We start from the raw sequence: 21,939 nt of genomic DNA, 5'->3' as shown, positions 1-21,939 counted from the left end.
TCATATCACACAAATTAATGAAAAGAGCGCATAAATCCAAAGTCTTGGTGGCTTTCACATTAGTGGAATGACTAATAGTTTTAATTTATTGCTTGACCTCAAATAATAAGGAACAATTTACATCTATGTGTTTTTGAATCGTTGTAAAATAAAAATAGATGGGTTATTTTAAAAGACACTTCTTTGACCTTATTATTTATCATGTATCTAGCAGGCGAGTACTATTTCGATCGAGTCGCAGTTTGACTATTTTGGTCTTGCGCCGTGACGTCCTATCCGTTTTACGCAGCGCTGATTCGTGCGTAGATGGATCGGCGTTGAGCTGAAGGACATGAACGCAAAGCAGCTCATCCACATGAGTAGAGAGTCGGACGACCGAAACACGGAACCAGGTGAAGTCACAGCGGCATCGGGCAGCATTAGAGTGTGGTTCCCGGTGTCAGCCCTCCCGCGTTGAATAATGCTCTCCACGCCTTCAAAAACTCTATAGCTCTATGTTTCCACGCACGCTGACCGTACATCTGATGAGTGGTTCAGCCTTTAGTAGACTACCACTACTTCGGTCTGGTGCTTTACTCTGTGTTCGTAAGACATGGCAACGAGAGGCAGACTTGTGCTGCAGAGGGTGTTGAAGGAACTCAGAGCTCACAGTGTCGGGTACCGGAGCTCTGCTTCGACCTCAGGTCAAGGACTCCTGCTCAGGAGACCTCAGCTCCGACAGCTCAGCTGCTCCCACAGACTCTACCAGACTGGATCTCCCTCCACAGGTACTAACACGGGGACTCGTGCTGTGTAAAGGATGTGACATTTGAGTCTCAGGCTAAAGCTGTTCCACAACAGAGCTCCATTCATTGGTGAATGAATGAATAATTTCTTTTGTGGAATTCCATTGCTGGAGATGTCATCTGTACCGTGTTGTGTTGTGTTTTCAGGCCCCAGCAGTTTGTCATTCAGGACTCATACATGTGGAGAACTGAGGTCACATCATGTGGGAGAGAAAGTCACTCTGTGTGGTTGGGTCCAGTACCTCAGGTATTATTGTCTTACTGCTGTTAACTACTCATTCCTGGGTTCTGATGCCTTTCTGTATAAAGTATGTATGCTTGTTAGGTTAATTGGTGATTGGCCATAGGTGTGGATGTGAGTGTGAATGGCTGTTTGTCTTAATGTGTTTCTGTGAATAGAATTGATTCCAGTGGTAGAGGAATCTTAACCAGATTTCCTGGCCGTCCAATTAGACATTTCAATAAAGGAAAGTAATTATCAAAGTCAGTGGAAACTGAATGTTCGTACTAATCCATCCAGTAGTTGTTGAGGTGGTTCAAGGTATGTAAAAAAAATGATGTAACTAAAGGCACGTCAATAAAGGTCAGTCTACTCCATCTAGTAGATATTTCAGATAATCAGTGGTAGATTTTCCTCTGTGTCCAAAACTTACTGCACAGTTCTTTTGTGTGATAAGAACATGTGTAGCTGAATTCATATTACATGCAGTTTTTTTCTTTGCATCCAACAGACAAGACTTGTTCATCATCCTGCGAGATTATTGCGGCCTGACGCAAATTCTAATTCCTCAGGAAGAAGTAAGGAAGAAAATAATCAAATACCACCCTACAATGTATTAATCTAGTTACGAATAATGAATATAATAAGATACTGATAATAATATGAAACTATTATGAGCATGGGGAAGTTGAATACATACTGTCAGGCTATTCATGACACAAATATAACATTTTTGTTTTATTCTTCTTTAAGTCTGCAGGTAATTTGAAAACACTGCTCTGTGATCTGACAGTCGAGTCTGTTGTCAAGGTTACAGGAACAGTCAAACAACGACCTGCGGGACAGGATAACAAGGTCTGTCTAATAGTCTAGAAATATGTTAATCATGTCTGTGCGTTCAGATTTGACTCAACAGTAATATTGTCAATGAGAGATTTCTAAGTGTCTTTATGGACTGAAGTTAAGTCATTGACAGTCAAGCGACACTAGGTGCTGGCTCCAGTATAGATTCCCATTATAAATCATTAAGTTAATCATCATTACTGTTTTTGTGCTGGTGGTCATTTTGAAAATAAATCCATAATTATGTAGACATTAGTCTTCAAGCAGGGGATTGTTGTGTCTGTCTGCACATAACATAAATAAGCCAATATGTTGACTTGGTTTGTACTTTAAGCTGCCCAGGGAAGTTGGCAAAGACTAATTCCCATGCCTCCTGGGTGAAAACCAGGAATCCTGACTGCTCTACCATAATATTTCAGATGAATTCATATCTTCATTTGTCAGTTTAACTTAACTGTTTGAATGAGAACTAAGGTCTCTCTCCTCTCCTTGTACTTTGGTCAAATTAGGGGATGCCAACAGGAGAAATAGAAGTCCTGGCTGAGAACGTGGAGGTTTTCAATGTGTGCCAGAAGCTGCCCTTTGAGATTAAAGACTTTGTTAAAGTAAGTAACTTGTGTTCCGTGTGTGCACTATGTCAGAAGTGTGTTAGTAATTCTGTTTATTTTGTAACCGTACAGAAATCCGAGACTTTGCGGATGCAGTATCGCTACCTAGACCTGAGGTCGTCACAGTTGCAGGAGAACCTCAGACTGAGATCTCAGTTGGTGATGAAGATGAGAGAATACCTCTGTAATGTGCACGGTACGGAGAGTGAGGCTCGTTTTCTCTGCCTGGTTACGACTTTTTCAGCTTTTTACATACAGTTGGTTTTGTTGCTGCCTGTCATTAGAACCCAGATGCAGAATCCAACTGCGAGTTCTACTGTCTGTTATTTTTCTAATTTGTAGGTTTTGTTGATGTGGAAACTCCTACATTGTTCAAAAGAACACCGGGGGTAAGAAGGTCTTTATATATTTTTTGATAATGAAATGTTATCAGAATCATTCTAGCCCGCTTTAACATATTCACAGCAAAATCAAGTAGAAGAAGAAGGTTTTTTTTCTCTTCAAGTTCCTTTAACTTCTGTTTATGAAAAACTATGAGACTTCCTTTAAGATTTAAATCTAGTGTACTTTATCACCACATAGCTCACTGGTAACTTTAGTTAGCCAAAACAAAACTACCTTTGACTTCAGCTTTGTAGGGTAATAGTTTTTGGTTCACATGCAGGGCAACACATTGTGATGTCTGTTACTTAAATGTGTTTCAGGGGGCCAAGGAGTTTGTGGTTCCATCCAGAGAGCCCGGCCTGTTTTACTCCCTACCCCAGAGTCCACAGCAGTTTAAACAGCTTCTGATGGTTGCTGGTGTGGACAGGTGAATGCAGACTTGAGCACAAGAAAACCATCTCTATTATCGGTCTATAGTGCTAGTTCTCAAATAGTAGAAATGTTGTCTCTAGACTCTGCCATACAAAATATTTCGGAGACTCTCAGAGACTTTTCATGAATGAGTCCAGAATGGCATCACCATCAGGCTTCCTCTCTACTAATCTTGCTTTGAGCCATTTGTTTTTACTCTGCAGTGACTGAAGTGCATTTATTTAAGCATGTAGTCGCATTGCAAATATAGACGATATAGACGAATATAGATGTTGTCTCTGTGAAGGCTCTTAATCATACAGTTTATTGTATATATCTAAAAAATAAACAAAACCAAAACCAAAGGCAACCAGACATTTAGGTGTCCTTGAAGACATGTAATCACTCGTACACTTATACCACAAAACATACGTTGGTGTTTCAAATATCTCAGCATGTCTTGTTGCTACAGTAACCAGAGTAGATGTAACTTTGTAGTCCAGTCCAGTCCAGTCCAGTCCAATGCAGCACAAACAGCAGCCAGAGACAGAAAAAATACCATATTTTTTAAAGTGAGACAAAAGTAGTATAACAGTAGCTTAAATAGTCATACACTCACTGAACCGAGTTAACATCTCTTACACTGCATTGAATGTTAGCTACCATTAGCTGCCACAACCTATTGGTCATACCACCAGACCAAGTGAGACAAATAAAGGATATAGAAATAGCATATATACCTGTGTACTGCTGTGCCCGTATTGTTCTGTAATTACACCACCAAAACACTTGTCGGCCACTGGCCAGCTGTGTTGAGTTTCACTCTGCACCTCACACAATGGTGAGTGGAACTGAGCAACTCATGTTGGAGTTGAAGTAGATAAATATGGATCAACAGTTAGTTTCACTAAAATCACTACATCACAGAAGCTAGAGGAAACAATAGACGGTGTGTATGAGCCTGAACAAAGGAGAGAAAACTTTCTGTGCTTGTCCGGGCACTGAGACACGTAGGAAATGTATTTCTAACCAATTACAGTCCTTACGGTCTGAGTCCCCACAATGTGTAGGTACATTTCTTGGGAGATGCATGGCAGGTTATGGTGTGGTGTGTCTACCAAAGTAAATGTGTTGTAGTACTATAAATTGCACATTATGCTTCTTATTACAATTTTCCATTAGTTAGAAAACAATGATATATATAGTATAGTCAGTACAGCTAGGCAAAGACGGACTCTATTCTTATGAGAGTAAGAGACTGAGAATACACTATTTTGATTTAATATAGATCATGTTTCAAAAAAGCAGGCCTCTCTCCTGAGACAGAGCTACCGATTTAAAATATCTGCGTCCTCTCTGGCAGGTATTTCCAGATTGCACGTTGCTACAGAGATGAGGGCTCCAAACCAGACAGGCAGCCAGAGTTCACCCAGGTGAGATGGAAGGTGGAATGGTGGTTCAGTATGTCATACAAAGCTTTTTGACTATGCAGTTTCACCATATGCTCAAACAGCTGTTACTACGCCAATGGAAATAATCAGGTTCAACGTGGTGTTGTTTTTTTGCATGGCAATAAATGTTTGTTCCCATAACTGAAATCCTTGTGGTTAGTCCTTGGACTCAGTCCTTGATTCCAACTGGACTTCACTCAAGGAATTTTGAATAATGTGTTATCTGATGGTTTGGCTAAAAAAAACCTCAACGTCTCTCCCAGGTGGACATAGAGATGTCTTTCGTGGAGCAGACAGGCATCATGTCCCTGGTGGAGGGTTTGCTGCAGTACTCCTGGCCTGCAGAGAAAGGTCCCATTAAGCTTCCTTTCCAGACTATGAGATACGAAGAGGCCATGAGGGACTATGGTGTGGACAAACCAGATACCAGATTCCACATGAAGGTGGGTGTCTCTCTGGGATCAGATGAACCCATCCTCCTGAACTGAAACTAATGAATGACTGTAATTACTGCTACTGCTGAATTCTGCGGAATCACCCCTTCCTTTTCCAAGTTATTATCACTGCTGTATATTAAATGATGGCTAAAAGCCCAAGGACCTAAAAGCCACAGTTTGGTTGATGTCTAATGATTTTTGTTACATAGCAACATTTTGTCCAGGGGCCTGTTAACTATATTCGAAACGATGCACTTGCAGTTTTTGAATGCCCAGGAAATACTGACACTGCAAAAAACTCTAGATACTTTGACAGGCTAAAATCTCGTCTGAACTTAATTTAGACCATGGTTCCTTCAGGATGAAAACAGGTAGTCACTTGAGTTGCTCTCGAAAACTTACTGCAATACAGTTTCAGCTGACAGTTGCGCGGCCTAAATCAAATGATGTCAGTACTGAACATGCTCGTTGAGTCTTGCTATATCTCAGTGAACGTGTTTTTTCTTTGTTTTGTTTTTTTGTCCCTAACAAAAAACTGACTGAAAACTAAAAATATATTGCAGTTTAAATTGCTTATTCATCTGATTATCCTCGTCTGATAAATAATAGGTTTTTAACTACGTTTTCTTTCTACACTAATATGTCCCTTTGTCTTTCGTCTTGTGTATCTGTCCAGCTCACAGACCTCAGTGAGGTTTTCTCATCCACGGAAATTAAATTCCTCAGGTCAGCTCTGAGCCAGCCAGGAGGCTCCGTTCAGGCCATCTGCGTCCCCGGTGCAGCAGTAAGAAGAGAAGTGTTCCTTTTTTTCAGAAAATGCATCAGACACACATAAAGTTTATGGTTTTATGGCAATAAATCTGGGTTTTGCCATTCCATTGTCTGATGCCAATTACATGTTATATTTGATGACAGAAACTTTTCACTGGAAAGGATTTGGAAGAGCTGACACAAACAGCGAAGTCTCAGTTTGGACAGGTATATATGTCTTTCTTGTTTTCCTTTCTCTTATGTCCACACCTTGTCCTCTCCTTTGGTGACAGTGTGTAGTTTTTGTGTCGTGACATTATCATTTTCTGTTAGTTTCTTCATTTGTTTGTGGATAATACCTTAGTATTAGCCTATACTGTAAAAAACAGAACTATAGAAGTTTCCCAAAGGTTTATTTTTGTAATTTGTGTGTGTGTGTTATGTCTGTAGGATCTGAGTCTGGTTCTGGTCAGAGCAGATGGAACATTAAAGTCTCCCCTGAAGAAGCTGCTGTCTGCCTCTGTCACTGATCATTTGCTGAAGAGGACTGAAGCCAAACCAGGAGACCTGCTGCTGATGGCAGCTGGCCCCCTCCATACTGTGGTAAGAGACACATTAGGTGACACTGATAATGGGGAAAACAGAGCAAGTATCTTGTGATAGTATAGTGATCTACTAGGAAACTTTTGGACCTGGCATTTGTGTGGCTGTTAATTAGACATGTAGCACTCACCTAGACCAGACCAGGCATCCCCACCCCATAGCAATGACACTTCTTGATGCAGTCTAACACAGGCACATGAACAAAAAACGTTTAGGAACAACTCAAAAAATAGCACAGGGTGTTGATCTGGCTTCTAAAAGCACTAGATCCCAAACAGTCACAGCTGTTTTGGAGGCACAAGGAGACCTACACAATATTAGGAAGGTGGTCATAATGTTATGCCAGATCGGTGTCAGTTTCTCATCATTTGTCTCTCCGCTATGCTCTCAGCGCCCATTGCTAGGTAAACTTCGCCTGAAGTGCGCACAGCTCCTGGAGTCCCGTGGTGTTCCTGTCCGCGACCAGACAGCCTTCCACTTCCTGTGGGTTGTGGACTTCCCTCTCTTCTTGCCTAAAGAAGATGCACCAGAGGAGCTGGAGTCAGCCCATCATCCGTTTACTGCCCCACTGCCCGAGGACACACAATTACTCTACACAGAGCCACACAGGGTACTCATTTAATATTCTGGGGCTATGTAGAGGTTAATGTGGCATGACTCAAGTCTTACGTGGCACATTCTGTATTTCACAGGTGCGTGGTCAGCACTATGACCTGGTGTTAAACGGCTGTGAGATTGGAGGAGGCTCCATCCGCATCCACAAGGCCTCAGAGCAGCTTTATGTCTTGAAGAACATCCTCAAGGTCAACAATGTGTTCATGTAACAGTGTATTTCAGCCTCTCTTTGTAGTCCTCCCCATCTTAACGTCATTAGATAAATTACTGTTGGTAAATGGTTTCATTACACTTTGTCACAGGAGGATCCTAGTCTCCTCTCCCACCTGCTGGAGGCTCTTGATTCCGGAGCACCACCTCATGGAGGCATTGCTCTGGGTGAGATTACAGGAACTCCACTCACATGTGTTGTCACTGAGTTAGTGTAGTAAATGCTTCCACACTCTTCAGTTTAACCTTATAGTGTAGACATGATGGTGCAATTATAGGGCAAAGCAACATTTGGCATTCTGCACAATTACCACATTGTAAAAATGTTTTTTTTCTAGGGTTGGATCGGCTGGTCTCCATTATGGTCGGTGCTCCCAGCATCCGTGATGTGATTGCCTTCCCCAAGTCGTTCCGTGGACACGACCTCATGAGCCATGCGCCCGACTCGGTGTCTGAGGAGGACCTCAAGCCTTACCATATCTCCATCAAATGGTCAACAGAGCAAGGACCAGAAGAGGGCAAGTGAGGAGGGCAATAAAGGGATAAAGAAGCATCAGAGGAAGGGATGCTGTTTTCCTGTTTTTTTGGATCAGGAGACAGAAGACGGCCGGCAAGCTGCATACTGACTGGAGACTTGTCAGCTGGCCAGCAGAGACATGAAAGAGGACATACATGAAGGAGTCTGCATTTCAGAACCGATAGTTTGAAGAGAAAGAGAAAATCACTTAATATATATATATGTATATATATATATATATATATATATATGAAACAAAAAAGACTGACTACCAAGTCTCATTGAAAAAACCCTTGTGGTTAGATTGATACTGAAAATTCTTGTGGTTCCTTACAATAAAGTTTTTCTATAAAACTTATTTCTCTACTGACTCCAAGCAGCTTCTGTTGGTTCGCATTTTTTAGAGAAAACCTGTCATTACTTAGAATGCAAACCAAATTTAAGCATATTGGAAGCTTTATTATACTACATGACCAAGACATTTTTGAACATGTTCCTTGATCAGCACTGAAACATTTGTAGATCAGATATCAGATAAATCAGACAAATCAGACAGAATCAGATTTATTCATGTGCCTCTGGTGGTGTAGCCAAGCACACACAGAATGATGATGTAAATATATACCATATACACTACCTGTCAAAATTTTCGACACACGTTCTCACTGAATTAAGGGATGTGTCCAAACTTTTGAGTGGTAGTGTATGTAATGATTTTACAGATTGATTTTGCAGGATACGCTAATGCCAACATATCTCAGATATCTGTCCACACAAACAGGTAAAATTTGCTAACCATTTTATTTTTTACATTCCCCATGTTTGCACAGTTTCCGAGATGATAGTGACAGTGTAGATTTCAATAATAATAAACATACCATCACATGCTTGATTCACAAGTTCAAGAGCAAAAGTCCTTCGAAAGAACAATTAATAATAACAAAAGATCAAGTGACAAAATGTGCAGGACGTTAAAGAAATATGTTCTGTAGACATTTCTGCTTTCCAAATAGATTACTGGTAATATCAAGGACCTGCTCAACGAGGTGTTTCACAAGTCAGAGGAGTTGTGTACAAAGAAGGTGGAGCAAGCTTCACAGTGTGATAGCACTGTCAGTTATATAGTTAGCGAACACCAGTTCTATAACTGTCACAACAGATTTGTTAACCGCCATCCTTTTGTTGTCTCATCCTTTTGGCATTTGAAAACTGGAAAACTGACCTCCTCTAAGACCAAAGAGCCAATGGAGGACTCCTGAAGGACTAGGCCCCATCTGCAACCAACCTCTTGGGAGGAAACATTTTGACCAATAGGCCAAACAGGTAAACTACACCCCATTGATGGATTAATGAATTTGATTGTAAGCTGTCTTTTAAATTGTTACTGGCTATGTAAGTTTAGTGAACAGTTTCCATTTGCAGTAATGTAATACTTTGCACTATTTGCACTCTTAATAATATATTACGCTACAATAGTTCTTGTGACCAGCATTATATATATATATATACATATATATATATATATATATATATATATATATATATATACATATATACACACATACATATATATATATATATATACACACACACATATATGTATATATATATATATATATATATATATATATATATATATATATATATATATATATACCAGACTCTGCCTGCATATATATATGTATAGACACACACACGCATGCATGCACACCTAGTACTACTGTCAATACTGTCAATGATGCACACAGCCTGCTCTATGCTGTTCACGATTAAGTCTTACCCGGAAATGAGCTGCCGAAGCTGATGACGACGACAGTGATAACCCGGAAGTGAAGGGAGCAGCTCTGACCTCTGCGTTGTGTACGTACTACGTAGAGTGGAAGAATGAACAGAGGATGCGATTGTTCTGCTCTGCCGTCGACACCACTGAACACTTGGCTCGTCTCAACCAGTTCACAACGAGAGTAAAGAGCAGTGGAGGCGTTCCAGTAACGGAATGTCGTTGCAAACAGAAACGACAGAGGCTCGTTCGATGAGTTTTGTCACGCAGACGTCGGGCGACGCTAAACGGAGAACCGACTGATCGCAACTGGCTAATGTCTGTGGGTGTGTTGTTTGACAGCTTCTGTTTAACTGCGTCTTGGCTCGCACTCCAGGTGTAAAGCAGCACGGTAACGTTTCGGCAGCGGAGACAGCCACGTCAGCTTTATTCTATCACCCTGTCAAGGTGCACCCTCGCTACTTCTGTGCTCTTCGGTTCTATTTTCTGTCTAAAAAAACTCACAAACTAGTCAGTCTTCTCGACGTCATGGCACCGATGGGAATTCGGCTGTCACCGCTCGGGGTGGCGGTGTTCTGCCTTCTTGGAGTCAGTGTCCTCTACCACCTGTATGCTGGGGTCATCTCCAACCGCATTGCTTCTTTCAGGTAAGAGTCCTATGTCAGGACTGGTATATGCTGGTATCTTTTGGCATGAGAATAACTGAGAGAATAGAACTTAGATTGATGTCCGGAACTAAAACTTCAAGATAATGCCTCAAAAAACTTTTAAACTAGTCAGTTAGAAGAGAGAACTTCGTACGGTACCTGTGATGGATGGATGGATGGATGGAAGGATGCTTTATTCTTCCCAAACTGGAAAATTTCAAAGTTGCAGCAACAATATACAGGCACTCAACAGCACACATACTATATAACAGGAAAACACAATATACTATACACAATATTTACAAGAATTATAAAAGTAAATGAATTTAAATAAGTGAATACAAAAGGAAAAAGAAATAATGTGCTATCTGTCACGTACAGATGAGGAATTAAACAGACTTATGGATTGAGGCAGGAAAAGATTTCCTGTAGCGTTCTTTGAGACAACAGAGTTGGAAGAGCTCTGTTGTCTGTCTATCATCTGGTGGAGAGGGTGGTCAGGATTATCCATGATTGATGACAGTTTGTTAAGTGTCCTCCTCTCCACCACCACCTCAAAAGTTTCCTGTGTGCAGCCAATGACACAGCCAGCCTTCCTGATCAGTTTATTCAGTCTGTTGGCAACACTGGCTGCAATGCTGTTCCCCAGCAGACCAGATCAGAGAAAAGGGTGCTGGCCACAGCAGACTGGTAGAAGATCTCCAGCATCTTACTGCACACGTTGAAGGATCTCAGCTTCCTCAGGAAGTAGAGTCTGCTGCAGGCCTTCTTGTACACAGCTGTACTGTTAGTCTTCCAGTTCAGTCTGTTGTCTTAGGTCACTGTGGTCCACCACCTCTACATCCCTACCGAGGATGCTGAGGGGCAGAGGAGCTGTTCCCTTCCTTCTGAAGTCAGTCACCGTCTTTTTGGTCTCGTCCACGTTAAGCAGCAGGCGATTCCTTCCGCCCAACCCTGCAAATCTGTCCACCAGTCCTTTATACTCCTCCCCATCCCGTCCATCGCTTAGACACCCCACACGACCCTTGACAACCCTTCCTTTTAAAAAAGGAATACTTCTTTTAGTTTCCTGATTCTAGTGTAGTTCGATTTGTTGTTCCACTTGTCACAATCTTGCATAATGGTGCTGCATCATGATGATAGTCTAAGAACTTAAAACATTTGTGGTCACACCTTGGGACACAAGTTAAGAAAAAAATGTTATACAATCCGCTGGAGCTAGCCTCGCTGCAGCTTGAACAATCCTGCAAGCATGTAAAACATTTCATGAAATTGTTCTTGACTCTTTAGCAGTTGTTATTAACTCTTATGGCAAGAATGTAAAGGCTCACTTAGGTCCACTTTACCCTTGCAGTGTCTTGGACAATGTCTGTGAGCAGCCAACTTGAATTACCTGTGTACACGCCTTACATTAGAATGCGTCTCCTGAACCGTCAGTTGAGATCTTATCTTAGTTGTACACTCTGTTTGCAAATAAAAAGACGTAATGGTGCGCAGTAGAATACTGTAACAGCGGCTTTTTCTAATTCTTGCCTACAGCTGCGTTAGAGCCACAAAAAGATGTCTGTTTGTTGCGTGTGCATCGTGACTTGGAGATATGGTGCATATTTTAGTCTCACTCACTAAAATCACGTTTTATTATATTTATCTACTCATATTAAACCATTTACGTTGTAATTTCATAATGCAAATGGTGAAGCGACGAAAGAAAAATCTTTGGTAATAAAGGTAAATAAAAACAGTGGTGATTATTCTGCTAATACATATCTAAACTCTTTTTCAATGCGATTTTTTGGTGAAAGAATCCAACACAGTGTTCTCATTCATATGCATGTATTCATCCTTGTTTGGATTTTTTAGTAAGTAAGTTAAGGACTACAAGAATAGTGTATTTTTTCTTGACTTTCATTACTAATAAACCGACATCACTTACTGCAGGGTTTTCTTTTCAGGTGATCATTTGGAATCATATTTTTGTGTGTATGCCTTTTTTTCTGAATGAATGAGGCAAAACTCTGCTTATGTAAGAGCAGGTGTGCTTTAATGGTAAATTACTGGTATTTATATAGTGCTTTTTTACCTAGTGAGCCATAATGTCGAGTATTTGTATTTGTTCACACTGCTGCTGACTACAATTGATTTTTAAAATTTCCACTTTTGGAAGAGCGCCTGTATTTATGCAGAGGAAATGTTGTATTAAATAAAAATGGGGAGGTTTAAAAAAAAATAATACAATATTAACTGCATAAGCTCCTCTTCTAATCTGAAAGAATTACCATTGTTTGGGTTTCACGTGTGAGAAAACACTGCATCTTTGTAATTGTGTGTCACAACACATTTAGTGAAGATACTATGAGCACAGATAACAGGGAAAATGTCTAAATCTTCTCATTCCTGCCCAAAAGCTATTGAGGCTCTGATAGTTTCCCCAGGTTTTCAGTGAATATTGGTTAGAGCTCTGTTGACCAGAGGCTAATGAATCCTTATTCTGTGATGTTGTGCAGACTGAAGAGAAAGGTGGATCTGAGGGACCTGCTGGCTGTCTCTGTGGAAGCTGCAGTACTAGGAGGCAAAGAGGTAAGACATAGCCAGTTTTACTCAATTTAACAAAGGAATGTGAGAATAGTTATGAAGTGATTCACTATAACAACCTACATTACTACATACTACATGTTTTGATGTATCAAATATTTTTCTTTAATTAAAATGTGTAATATAAGATAAATTGAGTATGAGGCAATATGAAGTCAACACTGTTGTGATCAAATCATAAAAGACATTAGACTGTTTCAGCTGGTCGAACAATTTCATTTTTTCCTCATCAGGTGAAGAAGGTGCGTGATGAAAACGGACTGAAGGAGAAAACAAAGGGAAAGACAAAGGAGGGAGCCAATGAGCTTCTGACAATGGGCGACCTGCAGTCTCATAGAAAGATGTTTAATCTACTAAGGAACACGTTCCCTGATGTCACGGTGAGCACAGCCACTGCAGCTCTATAGGCTTCTTTTATTCTAGCTGCCATTTTGTACCTTTTGGGAATCAGTTTACATCTCTTACAGAATCTCCAGTGACATTATGAGTTTTATAGGTGAAAGATCTCAGCCATAACCAGTTGCACTGTCCTGAGAGTTCAGACGGAAACTATAAAGGATCTTGAACTAAAAAACAAGCCAAAAAAAGACAAAATCAAAGCTCAGTGACATTAAGAGTGGACCCCCCAAAAAATGTCACTGACGTTGTTTCATTAAGATTTGAGTCAGAGCACAAATAATTCTTTCTTCACATGTTTGGTTACAGGTGTTCAGTGAGGAACATGACAACATGGTGGATAAAGAAATAGCCTGGAGCCGCGACATTCCAGCTGACATACTGGACAAGATTGAGGGAGGCAAGGACATTTCTCCTGAGAGCATCACTGTGTGGATTGACCCTCTGGATGCAACACAAGAATACACAGGTATGCATGTTGCTGAAGTTCAGCCATCTGAGTGTGTTCATGACATATTGGGGAACATTGTGTTCAGCTGTCAGTAAGACACTCTTTGTGGTTAGAAAAAAAAAGCAGATTTGTCTTCATAGATAAAAGCACACTGAGTATAGGGTTATTTGTAAAGTGTCAAGCTTTCAAATTTAACAAAGCATAATTGGTTAAGGAAGTTTTAGAGTTGTGTGTCTGTCTGTTCTGTCCAGTTAATCAGCCCAGTACAGCTACAGCTTACTCTGCTGGCCTTTGTGCCATTGTATTAGACATGCACCACTGGTTTTTAGGCTAAAGGAAAATAAGACAAGACAGATATTTGGGTATAATAACAACAATACACATTCAACCTCTCCTGGCTTTTCAGAGGGATAAAGCCCAAGCTCTCAGTGTTTTTTTTTTTTTGTTTTAGTCATATTCACAGACTGAAGTCAACCCTCTGTGATAAAAACACAGGAGTGTTGTGTTGCTGCAGGTAGTGGTGCGGCATGAAACGCAATGAAACCTGAACCAAGACGTCTCGTTGGAGGGACGGTTATCTATTAACAGGTTATTGTTTTAAAAGCATAACACCGTAACCCTTGTACTCACAGATGGCAAAATTAACTAAGAACACAGGATGTGCTGACTTAGTAGTAGTGAAGGACTAAGGAGCGGTGAAGAAAAATAAAGACCAATATATTCTATTCGTGTAATTAGCAGATTACTAAGGTTATTGGAAAAAAAATCATAAGCATTATTTACTTATTTGTTTTAGTTTTTCTGTGTTTTATGTGATTGAACTGAATGTTCTTGTTCTTGGTCATTGACTCTTTGCTGAGAAATTGTAATGAGCATTTTTCAAAGTTGCATTACATTTAGTACCTCAAACAATAATTGCATGTGTATATTTTCATAGTTTGCAGTAGCAAATGTTGATCAGTTCAGTTTGTAGTCTGGTGGTTTGGAACCAACGTATTGTGGCAGCTGTACAGACACACCACACTGACATGAAAAAACTAGCTGCAACAAAGGCTGATTGTGATGCCTCACATCATTAAACCATCGCTTGACTGGACCAAGACGTTGCACTTGAATACCGAAGACTACAGCCTGTCCTCTGTCTGCACTTGAGTGAAAGTATATAACTCTTCAGACAAGCAGGTGCCAGTAGTCCATTATTCAAAAAGGGAAAGCAGGCGAGCTAATATTAGCCTGGGAGGCTAGGAAGAGTTACAGATAGTCATATAGAGCCAGTCCCTCTCTGGATCATCATCTATGTTGTTGTGAAATATTTATGTGTTTATGATTGTTCAGATAAGATGAAGGTGTAAAACTAGAAGAGCCTCCTGTGTGCTTTTCATGTTCTTTATGTTTGTCACTTTGGGGGTTGGTTCTCCAAACTGACCACGCAGTCATAGAAAGCTTTCTGGCAGACTCATTCTGCTGGCAAATCAAAGTTGCTGAAAGACAACTAGGTCCGACTAGGGCCACAGGTGCTCACCGTTTGAGACTTTCCTTGCTGACGTGAACCTTCCTAAGGATTCTTAACACAAAGAGTTGCTCCTAGTGGCCAAATTTTGTGTTCAGATTTTCTGAATCTCCCCTCAGAGTTAGACTTTGACTTAGACAGACTTTAATGATCCACAAGGGAAACTGTCTAGTGATTGTAGCTTAGTTGTTACAAAAAGGTGAGCTGTTATACAACTGGATAGAGTAAGGTATAACATTAGTTGAAAGCTGAGCCATTTCACCCTCATTGACAACAAATGGATGAAGAGCAAAAATGACCAGTAATGTAAATGAATGGAAGTAAATAAATAGAACTACTCGCATGTGAAAACTGTGTTAGTGGGCCTGAGTTTACACACGTTTTGTAGGATAATTTTAATGTATAGCTTACTATTTGTTTAACAGATTTTCTTTTTATGTAAAATCTTATTTATAATAACACAGTCTTGGTAGAGATTAGATTCCATGATTAAGTCTGATTTGGCGTATTGTGTATTTTTATCTAGCTTTTAGGATCAACCAACCAACCAACCTTTTGAAATGATGACTCATACCTAGAAACAGGGTCAACCACACCTCCTCAACAAGATCAGAGTTTCTGTCCATTCCTTGCTCTGATGAAGTTCTGGAGTCACTCCTGAACTAAGAATCCTTGCTAGGAATTCTTGGGCTAAGTTAGGAGCTCTCTGAGGATTCTCGGAATCTTTAGGAACACAGACCCCGTTTAATAGACTAACCAGGATCAGGATGTGTCCTTGCAAGCACTTCTTAAGTCTAGTTTACCTTAGTGATGCACAACCAAATTCCTCTCAACATGTAGTGTTAAGTATTACTGATCAGGATTAACCACACACAGTCACAATATTGTCTTATTTGCTCATCTCCGTCTCCACAGAGAACCTGGTGCAGTATGTGACCACTATGGTGTGTGTGGCTGTAGGTGGTAAACCACTGATTGGGGTCATACACCAGCCATTCACTGGATTCACTGGTATGTTCATGTGCTTCCACTAGTCAATCACTTTACTTGAATTTTATATGTACATATAAAGTCTTTGCTTTCCACGTATCCTGAACCGTGATGTCATGTTTTTGTCAGGTGTTGGTTATCAAAATAATACACATTAAATGTCTTTCCTCTTTCTTTATTTTGCCTCCGTCTTTGCCTCGACCTCCAGCCTGGGCGTTTGTAGGTCAGGCATCAAATATGCGGGCCCGGTCTTCCTACAGCGTCAACCCTGCAAAAGTGATTGTATCACGTTCCCATGCTGGAGAAGTTAAAACTTATATCCGGGAGGCTCTTGGAAACAACACAAAAATCATAGCAGCAGGTGGAGCAGGTGAGTGTTCTTCTTACATTTGTGTCACTGTGGCATCACAACATCATTTATAAGTAGAAATTATTACAGCACTTGTAGTGAACATTGAATTGTCACAAGATGGTCAATGTCTTTTACTTCTCCTGTCAGTGGTCATAATGTTATGCCTGATGTATATTATAGTCTCCTAAAATGAGACTGGAATTGTGAGAGCCCAAAATGTTAAGTAGAGTCGTGTTTAAGTATAACCATTATCATAGTTGCTGAAGTGTAATGAGAGTTTTCTAAATATGTTTAAATTCACAAACCTGTAATGAATTTATCTACATTCTTACATTTTACATTTATGTTTGTGACTTGGTGACTTTTTTGCATGAGTTTTGAGAAAATTAAGTCATCATTTTCCTAGGAAAGAGAAAGTACGCCAGCATCTTTGTAAAAGAGTCCTACTAGCTTGACCATGCTGTGCACTTTTTGTGTTTGTGTGTGTCTTTGTATGTGCAGCGTCAGCAGTCCAGTGGCTCTATAAGACAGAGCCAAGACATACGGTGCATTGCATTATCGAGGACTTTTACAGTCGCTAGAAATTTAAATTAAAATAAAAACACTCAATTACACTGAATCTCCTGTGATTTTATTTAATAATAATAATGATAATTGATGAATTAATTAAACTAGAGTTGTATAACGCCTTCTACACACCCAAGGTCACTTTATAAGAACAGATAAGACAAATTAGGCGAAACAGACAGGATGAGTAGCACAGAGTGAGCTAACTGAGAATGTGAAGATACAGGACCTTAGTAAATTGAAGTAAAAATAAATTCTCTTAGTAGGATGAAAGGAGACTTTTTCAGAGGACTTACACGGTATAGAGTGTATAGATACATTGAATGGGGGTTATGTCTTAATATAGAACAAAAGAGGGACTTCAGCAAAGCATTATTACAGCTAATAATAAGGCGGTGCTGTGCCAATGAATTTGATATGTAACAACCTCTTCAACAGGCAGCAAGGAAGTCTGTACGTTTTTTTGAGAGGCAACCAGTCATATCATCTGCGCTCTAATTTTGTATGTGTGTTTCTCTCTCAGGATATAAGGTACTGTCACTTTTGGAGATGCCTTCAACCGATGCAGACTCTGTGGAGCAGGCAGATGTTTACGTCCACACCACCTATATTAAGAAATGGGACATCTGCGCTGGTGCAGCACTACTGAACGCAATGGGTGATTTTCATTGTTCCGTTTCCCTCTCTTAGTTTAAAATTCTGGTTTTCCTCATGTTTAAACCCCTTTTGGAAAGTCACGCTTTATTTCCTGGTATGCATTTCAGTGTGCTTGACCTAATTACATTTCTGCACCAGTCACATTTAAAGTTGAAAAGCTGAGTAATTAATTTGTGTTAAGCACCCATCTGAGCTGTGCCTCCGTTTCAGGCCAGTAACAAGGATAAAGACAAATGCAGAATTCTCCACACATCATCAAACATCATTAATCATCATTAAATATTTCATTCAGTTGTATTGTTCTATTTTTAACAAAGTGTCTTTATTTATGATGTGTCTGTAGGAGGCCACATGACGACTCTAAAGGGAGAGGACATTGACTACAGTGGAACACCCGTCAACAAAGGAGGACTGGTGGCCACCGTGGGTTTGGATCATAAGGCCTTACTGGAGAGACTGCCAACCAAGGACCTCACCAAGCAATGAAAGACACAAACACAGAGCCATTGGGGAGTTTGATGTGGTTGTGGCAAGGGTGGCGTGTGCCAGCTTTTTTCTGTAACTGACAGTGGGCTGTAAATAATCAGACCTGCACGGGTTCATCATCGTGGGACACCAAACATCTGTCATCCTGATCGGTAGGAGTCATTATCACCTGCATAGGCCTCTGAGCAGGACTGTGGATCCAACACAGCTGCCACTGAAAACTGCAATGACTGGCACAATGGCTCTGAATACACACTCCGATACACGCGTACACATTTTGCAGCTTGGACAAACGGTACATCTTCCTCTTCTCTGGCATTCACACTAATGGTCGTAGCAAACTCTGGACAACAGCGGCCTTCACTGTCGGAGGACAGGATCATGGCCATAATGTGAAATATTAAACCAAGAAGCACAATGCTGAACTCAGTAGTGAACCATCCTTAGTCTCCCATTTCTTATATGATATGAAACAAAAGAATCAGTGACACCGAGTGTTGCAGAGAGGCATGGTAGCAGAAACGTCAAGATGACTTCATCTCAGTTCATCAGTAGACCATCCATCTTTATTTGAGACTGTGTAGAAAGTCTCCAGGGCTTAAATTATCACTGCAATATAAGTTACTAGCCACCTGATCGCATCGCATCATCAGACCAACTCTTCACCAACACACCAACTCATTCAGGGGATTTCAGCTTTGGACTGATAATGACTACTGTCTCTAAGTAGAGTAAACTTCTGTTCTTGCCTGTTGACCTTTCTGACACCTGAGATGTGGACGTGTCAAACTGTGGGTTGGACCTAGCTCTTCTATTTTAAAGAACGTTGCATTCATTTTATTTCACTTCAAAATTAAGTGAGTACTGTTTTCATCAAACAGGGAAATATTTCGCCCCCATCTTTTCAAAGCATCCTGTGACTATGTTCCTTAGCACTGAGTAAATCTCCTTACTGGTGTTACATTACAGTGAAAAGTCACAGTGATTGAAATCATAAGCAGGTTTCCAGCCTGGGACTTTACAGCGTCACCTCCTTTCCAGTACAAATGTGGTGGTTGCCCATGTGGGATGGATTTTTGGGTTTCTTTGTGATTTAAGAGCAGGGAATGACTTCAGGTTATTGTGGTACCAGACTCCAGACTGAACGACAGGGTGGTCTCACCTCTTCTGAGATCAGTGAATGAATCCTATATGTACAGTCTCATTCATCATTTTAAAACCCGTTAGAAAAGAAAACAAACATTTGTGTTTCAGTGGAGACGTGTCACCTGGATTACAAAAAGATGAATATTCCCAAGGATTTGTATTTGACAAATCTGGAATTAAAATAACCTCCTCCCCATTCCCAAAGCATTTCTGCTCCTGAATAATGGTTTTCATTCTCTTGGTGAGTTAAGTGATGACACCCTGATAGCAGTTCTGTTTGAACTATATGCATGGTTTTCAACTTTGATCAACATTCGATCCTCTAACACTGAAAACATCTCGGTGAACCTTTACTCCTGTAGGTCTTTCTGTACTGTTTGCCATAACTGTGCCAGCCTGCACTGACACCTCTAAAGTGATACGGTGGATTTTTCTGTTGCTGTCAAATAATGTTTGATTGTGGGAAAAATGCCAGTAAAATACAAACTCATGTCAGTGTCTTTAAGAAGATACACTCCCAAGTGACCTGTTTACGTTCAGTTTATCTCTGCCATCTTTGTGCGACCTTTGACACTACTGTTATGGAGATTGTTATTTGATAAGGATTGAGGACACACCAAAAGTTGCCTGTGTAGTTGTAGAAGAAGAACAGCTGTGTAACAGGTGTACGTGGAGAGGTTCACTGCTGAGAACGGAGCAGGAGACGGCTTTAAAGTAATATATCATTTAGATCAGGTCACAAACTGAGTGAGTACATAGAAATCATCAGCCCATGAGACCAGATGTTGGCAGAAACTGAACTGGAGCAAACATTGTATAAAATACAGATTCAGCAGTGAAAGTATGTCAGAGTGCACTGTAAACATAAAATTACCATAACAACTACATGATTTCCCACAGGCTGAGGACATAGCTAATGACTAATGGAAGCTTTTAGCAGGTCTGGGTAGAGGGCTGTGGACATTAAAATGGAAACTGGCATTATGTCTCTAAGGGTGAGCTGTTACACTGGTACGTTTGGGCTTTTGTGTGCCAGGTTCTGTTTTATGAGTGCCCTTCATCTGCACAAAAAACTGTCAAATGAGTTTGCCATGGTGACAGTGTGTATATGCTAAGGGTACTTCTGCAATAGTGAAAGCATTGCAATGATGTGAACATCACATGAGCGGGTGCGGGAATGTTTACACATCCTTATCCGTTGGTCTCTGCTGCTCGCATTGTACAAAATAAACTGTCATGTCAGTTGGAGTAAATGATAATGATTAAAGGTGAACTCCAAAGATTTTCCAGATCAGTAAAGAGTGTAAGAGAGGGTTTCATGAAGCTCTGCGTGGCTGCAGAGGGAACTGTGACAGCTGTGTTTCACCTGTGTCAGCTTCAGTTGAGGATACCAAAGCTGTGAAAAGTGTGAAAATGTGAAAAATGTTGGTGTGTGGAATTAGGCTTAGAAGCCAATATCTGCTCTCTGGAATAGCCCTCCCAGATCTCCAACCAAACTGCCACTCAGTCCTTGGACCTTGAGCATTTAGCACAGTGCTGCCAATACAGCCACCTCAGTAAATCCCAATGTCCAGCACCTGTCAGAAACTCCTGTTCTGGGTTTAGATAGAGTAAGTGCAGTTAGCTAATGCTAACCAATAATTTCAATGAATGAACACACTCCTCAGTCTAGATCAACTCGAGAACAAAACTAAAACACATTTTAACCAGTGTTTACGTGCTATAGGCCCCTTTGTACCCATCTTCTGCATGGTTACGGTCCTTAGGGACATCGTTATATCACTGCTCCTGCCAATGATTCAAGAGCCGGCTTAACTTGGTGGTGGTTTGGACGTGTAACTGAAATTTGTATTGAAATAAAGCAAAACATTTGACCTAAATAAATGAGAACTGACAGATGCAAATTGTATTTTGTACAAAGTTAAGTGAAAACTACTTCAGTAACCATTTTCAGTTATGTCTTCTGTTCTTAAAGAAAAATGTTATTTCACTGTAATAATTAGGTAATACTACACAGAGGTAAAACTAGTTATGTGGTTAAAATTACCACTCTACAGAATCTGCCTCTAACTAGTGTGTATGGACAGTAAGAACAGACTCAGGCTCTCAGTTTGGAGGTGAGATGGCACAGGCTTCAGGGGGGAAAAGAAAGTGGACAGGAAAATAACTTATGTGCCAGGATGGGTAAATAAAAGGTGAGGTTGTTCTGTTGGATTGTCAGGTTCTTGTTCAGCTACTGTGTGAGTCACTCATCCTGCTTCTCCAATAAAACATCCTGTGCATGATTGTATGGCCTGTGTTTGCTCTGGTCTTATTGCAGCGGGCATGGGAGGGGACTTTACAAGATATCCTTGTGTAAATATAAAGTCAAGAAATTGGCTCTGATTAAAAACCTGTACTAACATGCAAACAAAGTGGCAAGAAAAACAATGACATAGAACAAAACACTTAAAATGCTGTCTTTTACTTACATATTTACTTACTCTCCCTGGCCACATCCACTAGCTCCTCAGGAGGAAACCCCAGGCGTT

General features: G+C 40.5%; 2 protein-coding genes across 2 annotated transcripts; both read left to right on the top strand.

Moving 5' to 3' along the window:
• Positions 1–299: 299 nt before the first annotated feature.
• On the top strand, positions 300–8,192 carry dars2 (aspartyl-tRNA synthetase 2, mitochondrial). Its single transcript, XM_047590362.1, has 17 exons — positions 300–767; positions 933–1,032; positions 1,517–1,583; positions 1,759–1,860; positions 2,358–2,453; positions 2,529–2,652; positions 2,799–2,845; positions 3,161–3,267; positions 4,615–4,684; positions 4,966–5,145; positions 5,816–5,923; positions 6,055–6,117; positions 6,340–6,492; positions 6,884–7,102; positions 7,185–7,295; positions 7,410–7,485; positions 7,656–8,192. Exons 1-17 carry the CDS (start codon positions 593–595, stop codon positions 7,841–7,843), a joined length of 1,986 nt encoding a protein of 661 aa, XP_047446318.1. The 5' UTR covers positions 300–592; the 3' UTR covers positions 7,844–8,192.
• A 1,433-nt stretch (positions 8,193–9,625) lies between these two features.
• On the top strand, positions 9,626–21,698 carry bpnt2 (3'(2'), 5'-bisphosphate nucleotidase 2). Its single transcript, XM_047589258.1, has 8 exons — positions 9,626–10,261; positions 12,766–12,838; positions 13,087–13,233; positions 13,559–13,718; positions 16,126–16,221; positions 16,409–16,570; positions 17,643–17,777; positions 18,120–21,698. The coding sequence occupies exons 1-8, from the start codon at positions 10,143–10,145 to the stop codon at positions 18,260–18,262; spliced, it is 1,035 nt and encodes a 344-aa protein (XP_047445214.1). The 5' UTR covers positions 9,626–10,142; the 3' UTR covers positions 18,263–21,698.
• Positions 21,699–21,939: the final 241 nt, after the last annotated feature.

This window comes from Mugil cephalus, chromosome 7 (genome assembly GCF_022458985.1).
Source record: "Mugil cephalus isolate CIBA_MC_2020 chromosome 7, CIBA_Mcephalus_1.1, whole genome shotgun sequence".
In the NCBI taxonomy this organism is placed as follows: Eukaryota; Metazoa; Chordata; class Actinopteri; order Mugiliformes; family Mugilidae; genus Mugil; species Mugil cephalus.
Note: the sequence above shows the minus strand (reverse complement) of the source record. Positions and strands in the feature narration are given on the sequence as shown.

What these genes read in the sequence shown, in the direction of transcription:
- bpnt2 (XM_047589258.1), top strand. Translation starts at nt 10,143, where the DNA reads ATGGCACCGATGGGAATTCGGCTGTCACCGCTCGGGGTGGCGGTGTTC. An exon ending in ACACGTTCCCTGATGTCACG is followed by an intron (nt 13,234 to 13,558) that starts GTGAGCACAGCC and finishes GTTTGGTTACAG; the next exon opens with GTGTTCAGTGAGGAACATGA. An exon ending in GCCATTCACTGGATTCACTG is followed by an intron (nt 16,222 to 16,408) that starts GTATGTTCATGT and finishes CTCGACCTCCAG; the next exon opens with CCTGGGCGTTTGTAGGTCAG.
- dars2 (XM_047590362.1), top strand. Translation starts at nt 593, where the DNA reads ATGGCAACGAGAGGCAGACTTGTGCTGCAGAGGGTGTTGAAGGAACTC. An exon ending in GGCAGCCAGAGTTCACCCAG is followed by an intron (nt 4,685 to 4,965) that starts GTGAGATGGAAG and finishes CGTCTCTCCCAG; the next exon opens with GTGGACATAGAGATGTCTTT. An exon ending in TCTGCGTCCCCGGTGCAGCA is followed by an intron (nt 5,924 to 6,054) that starts GTAAGAAGAGAA and finishes ATTTGATGACAG; the next exon opens with AAACTTTTCACTGGAAAGGA.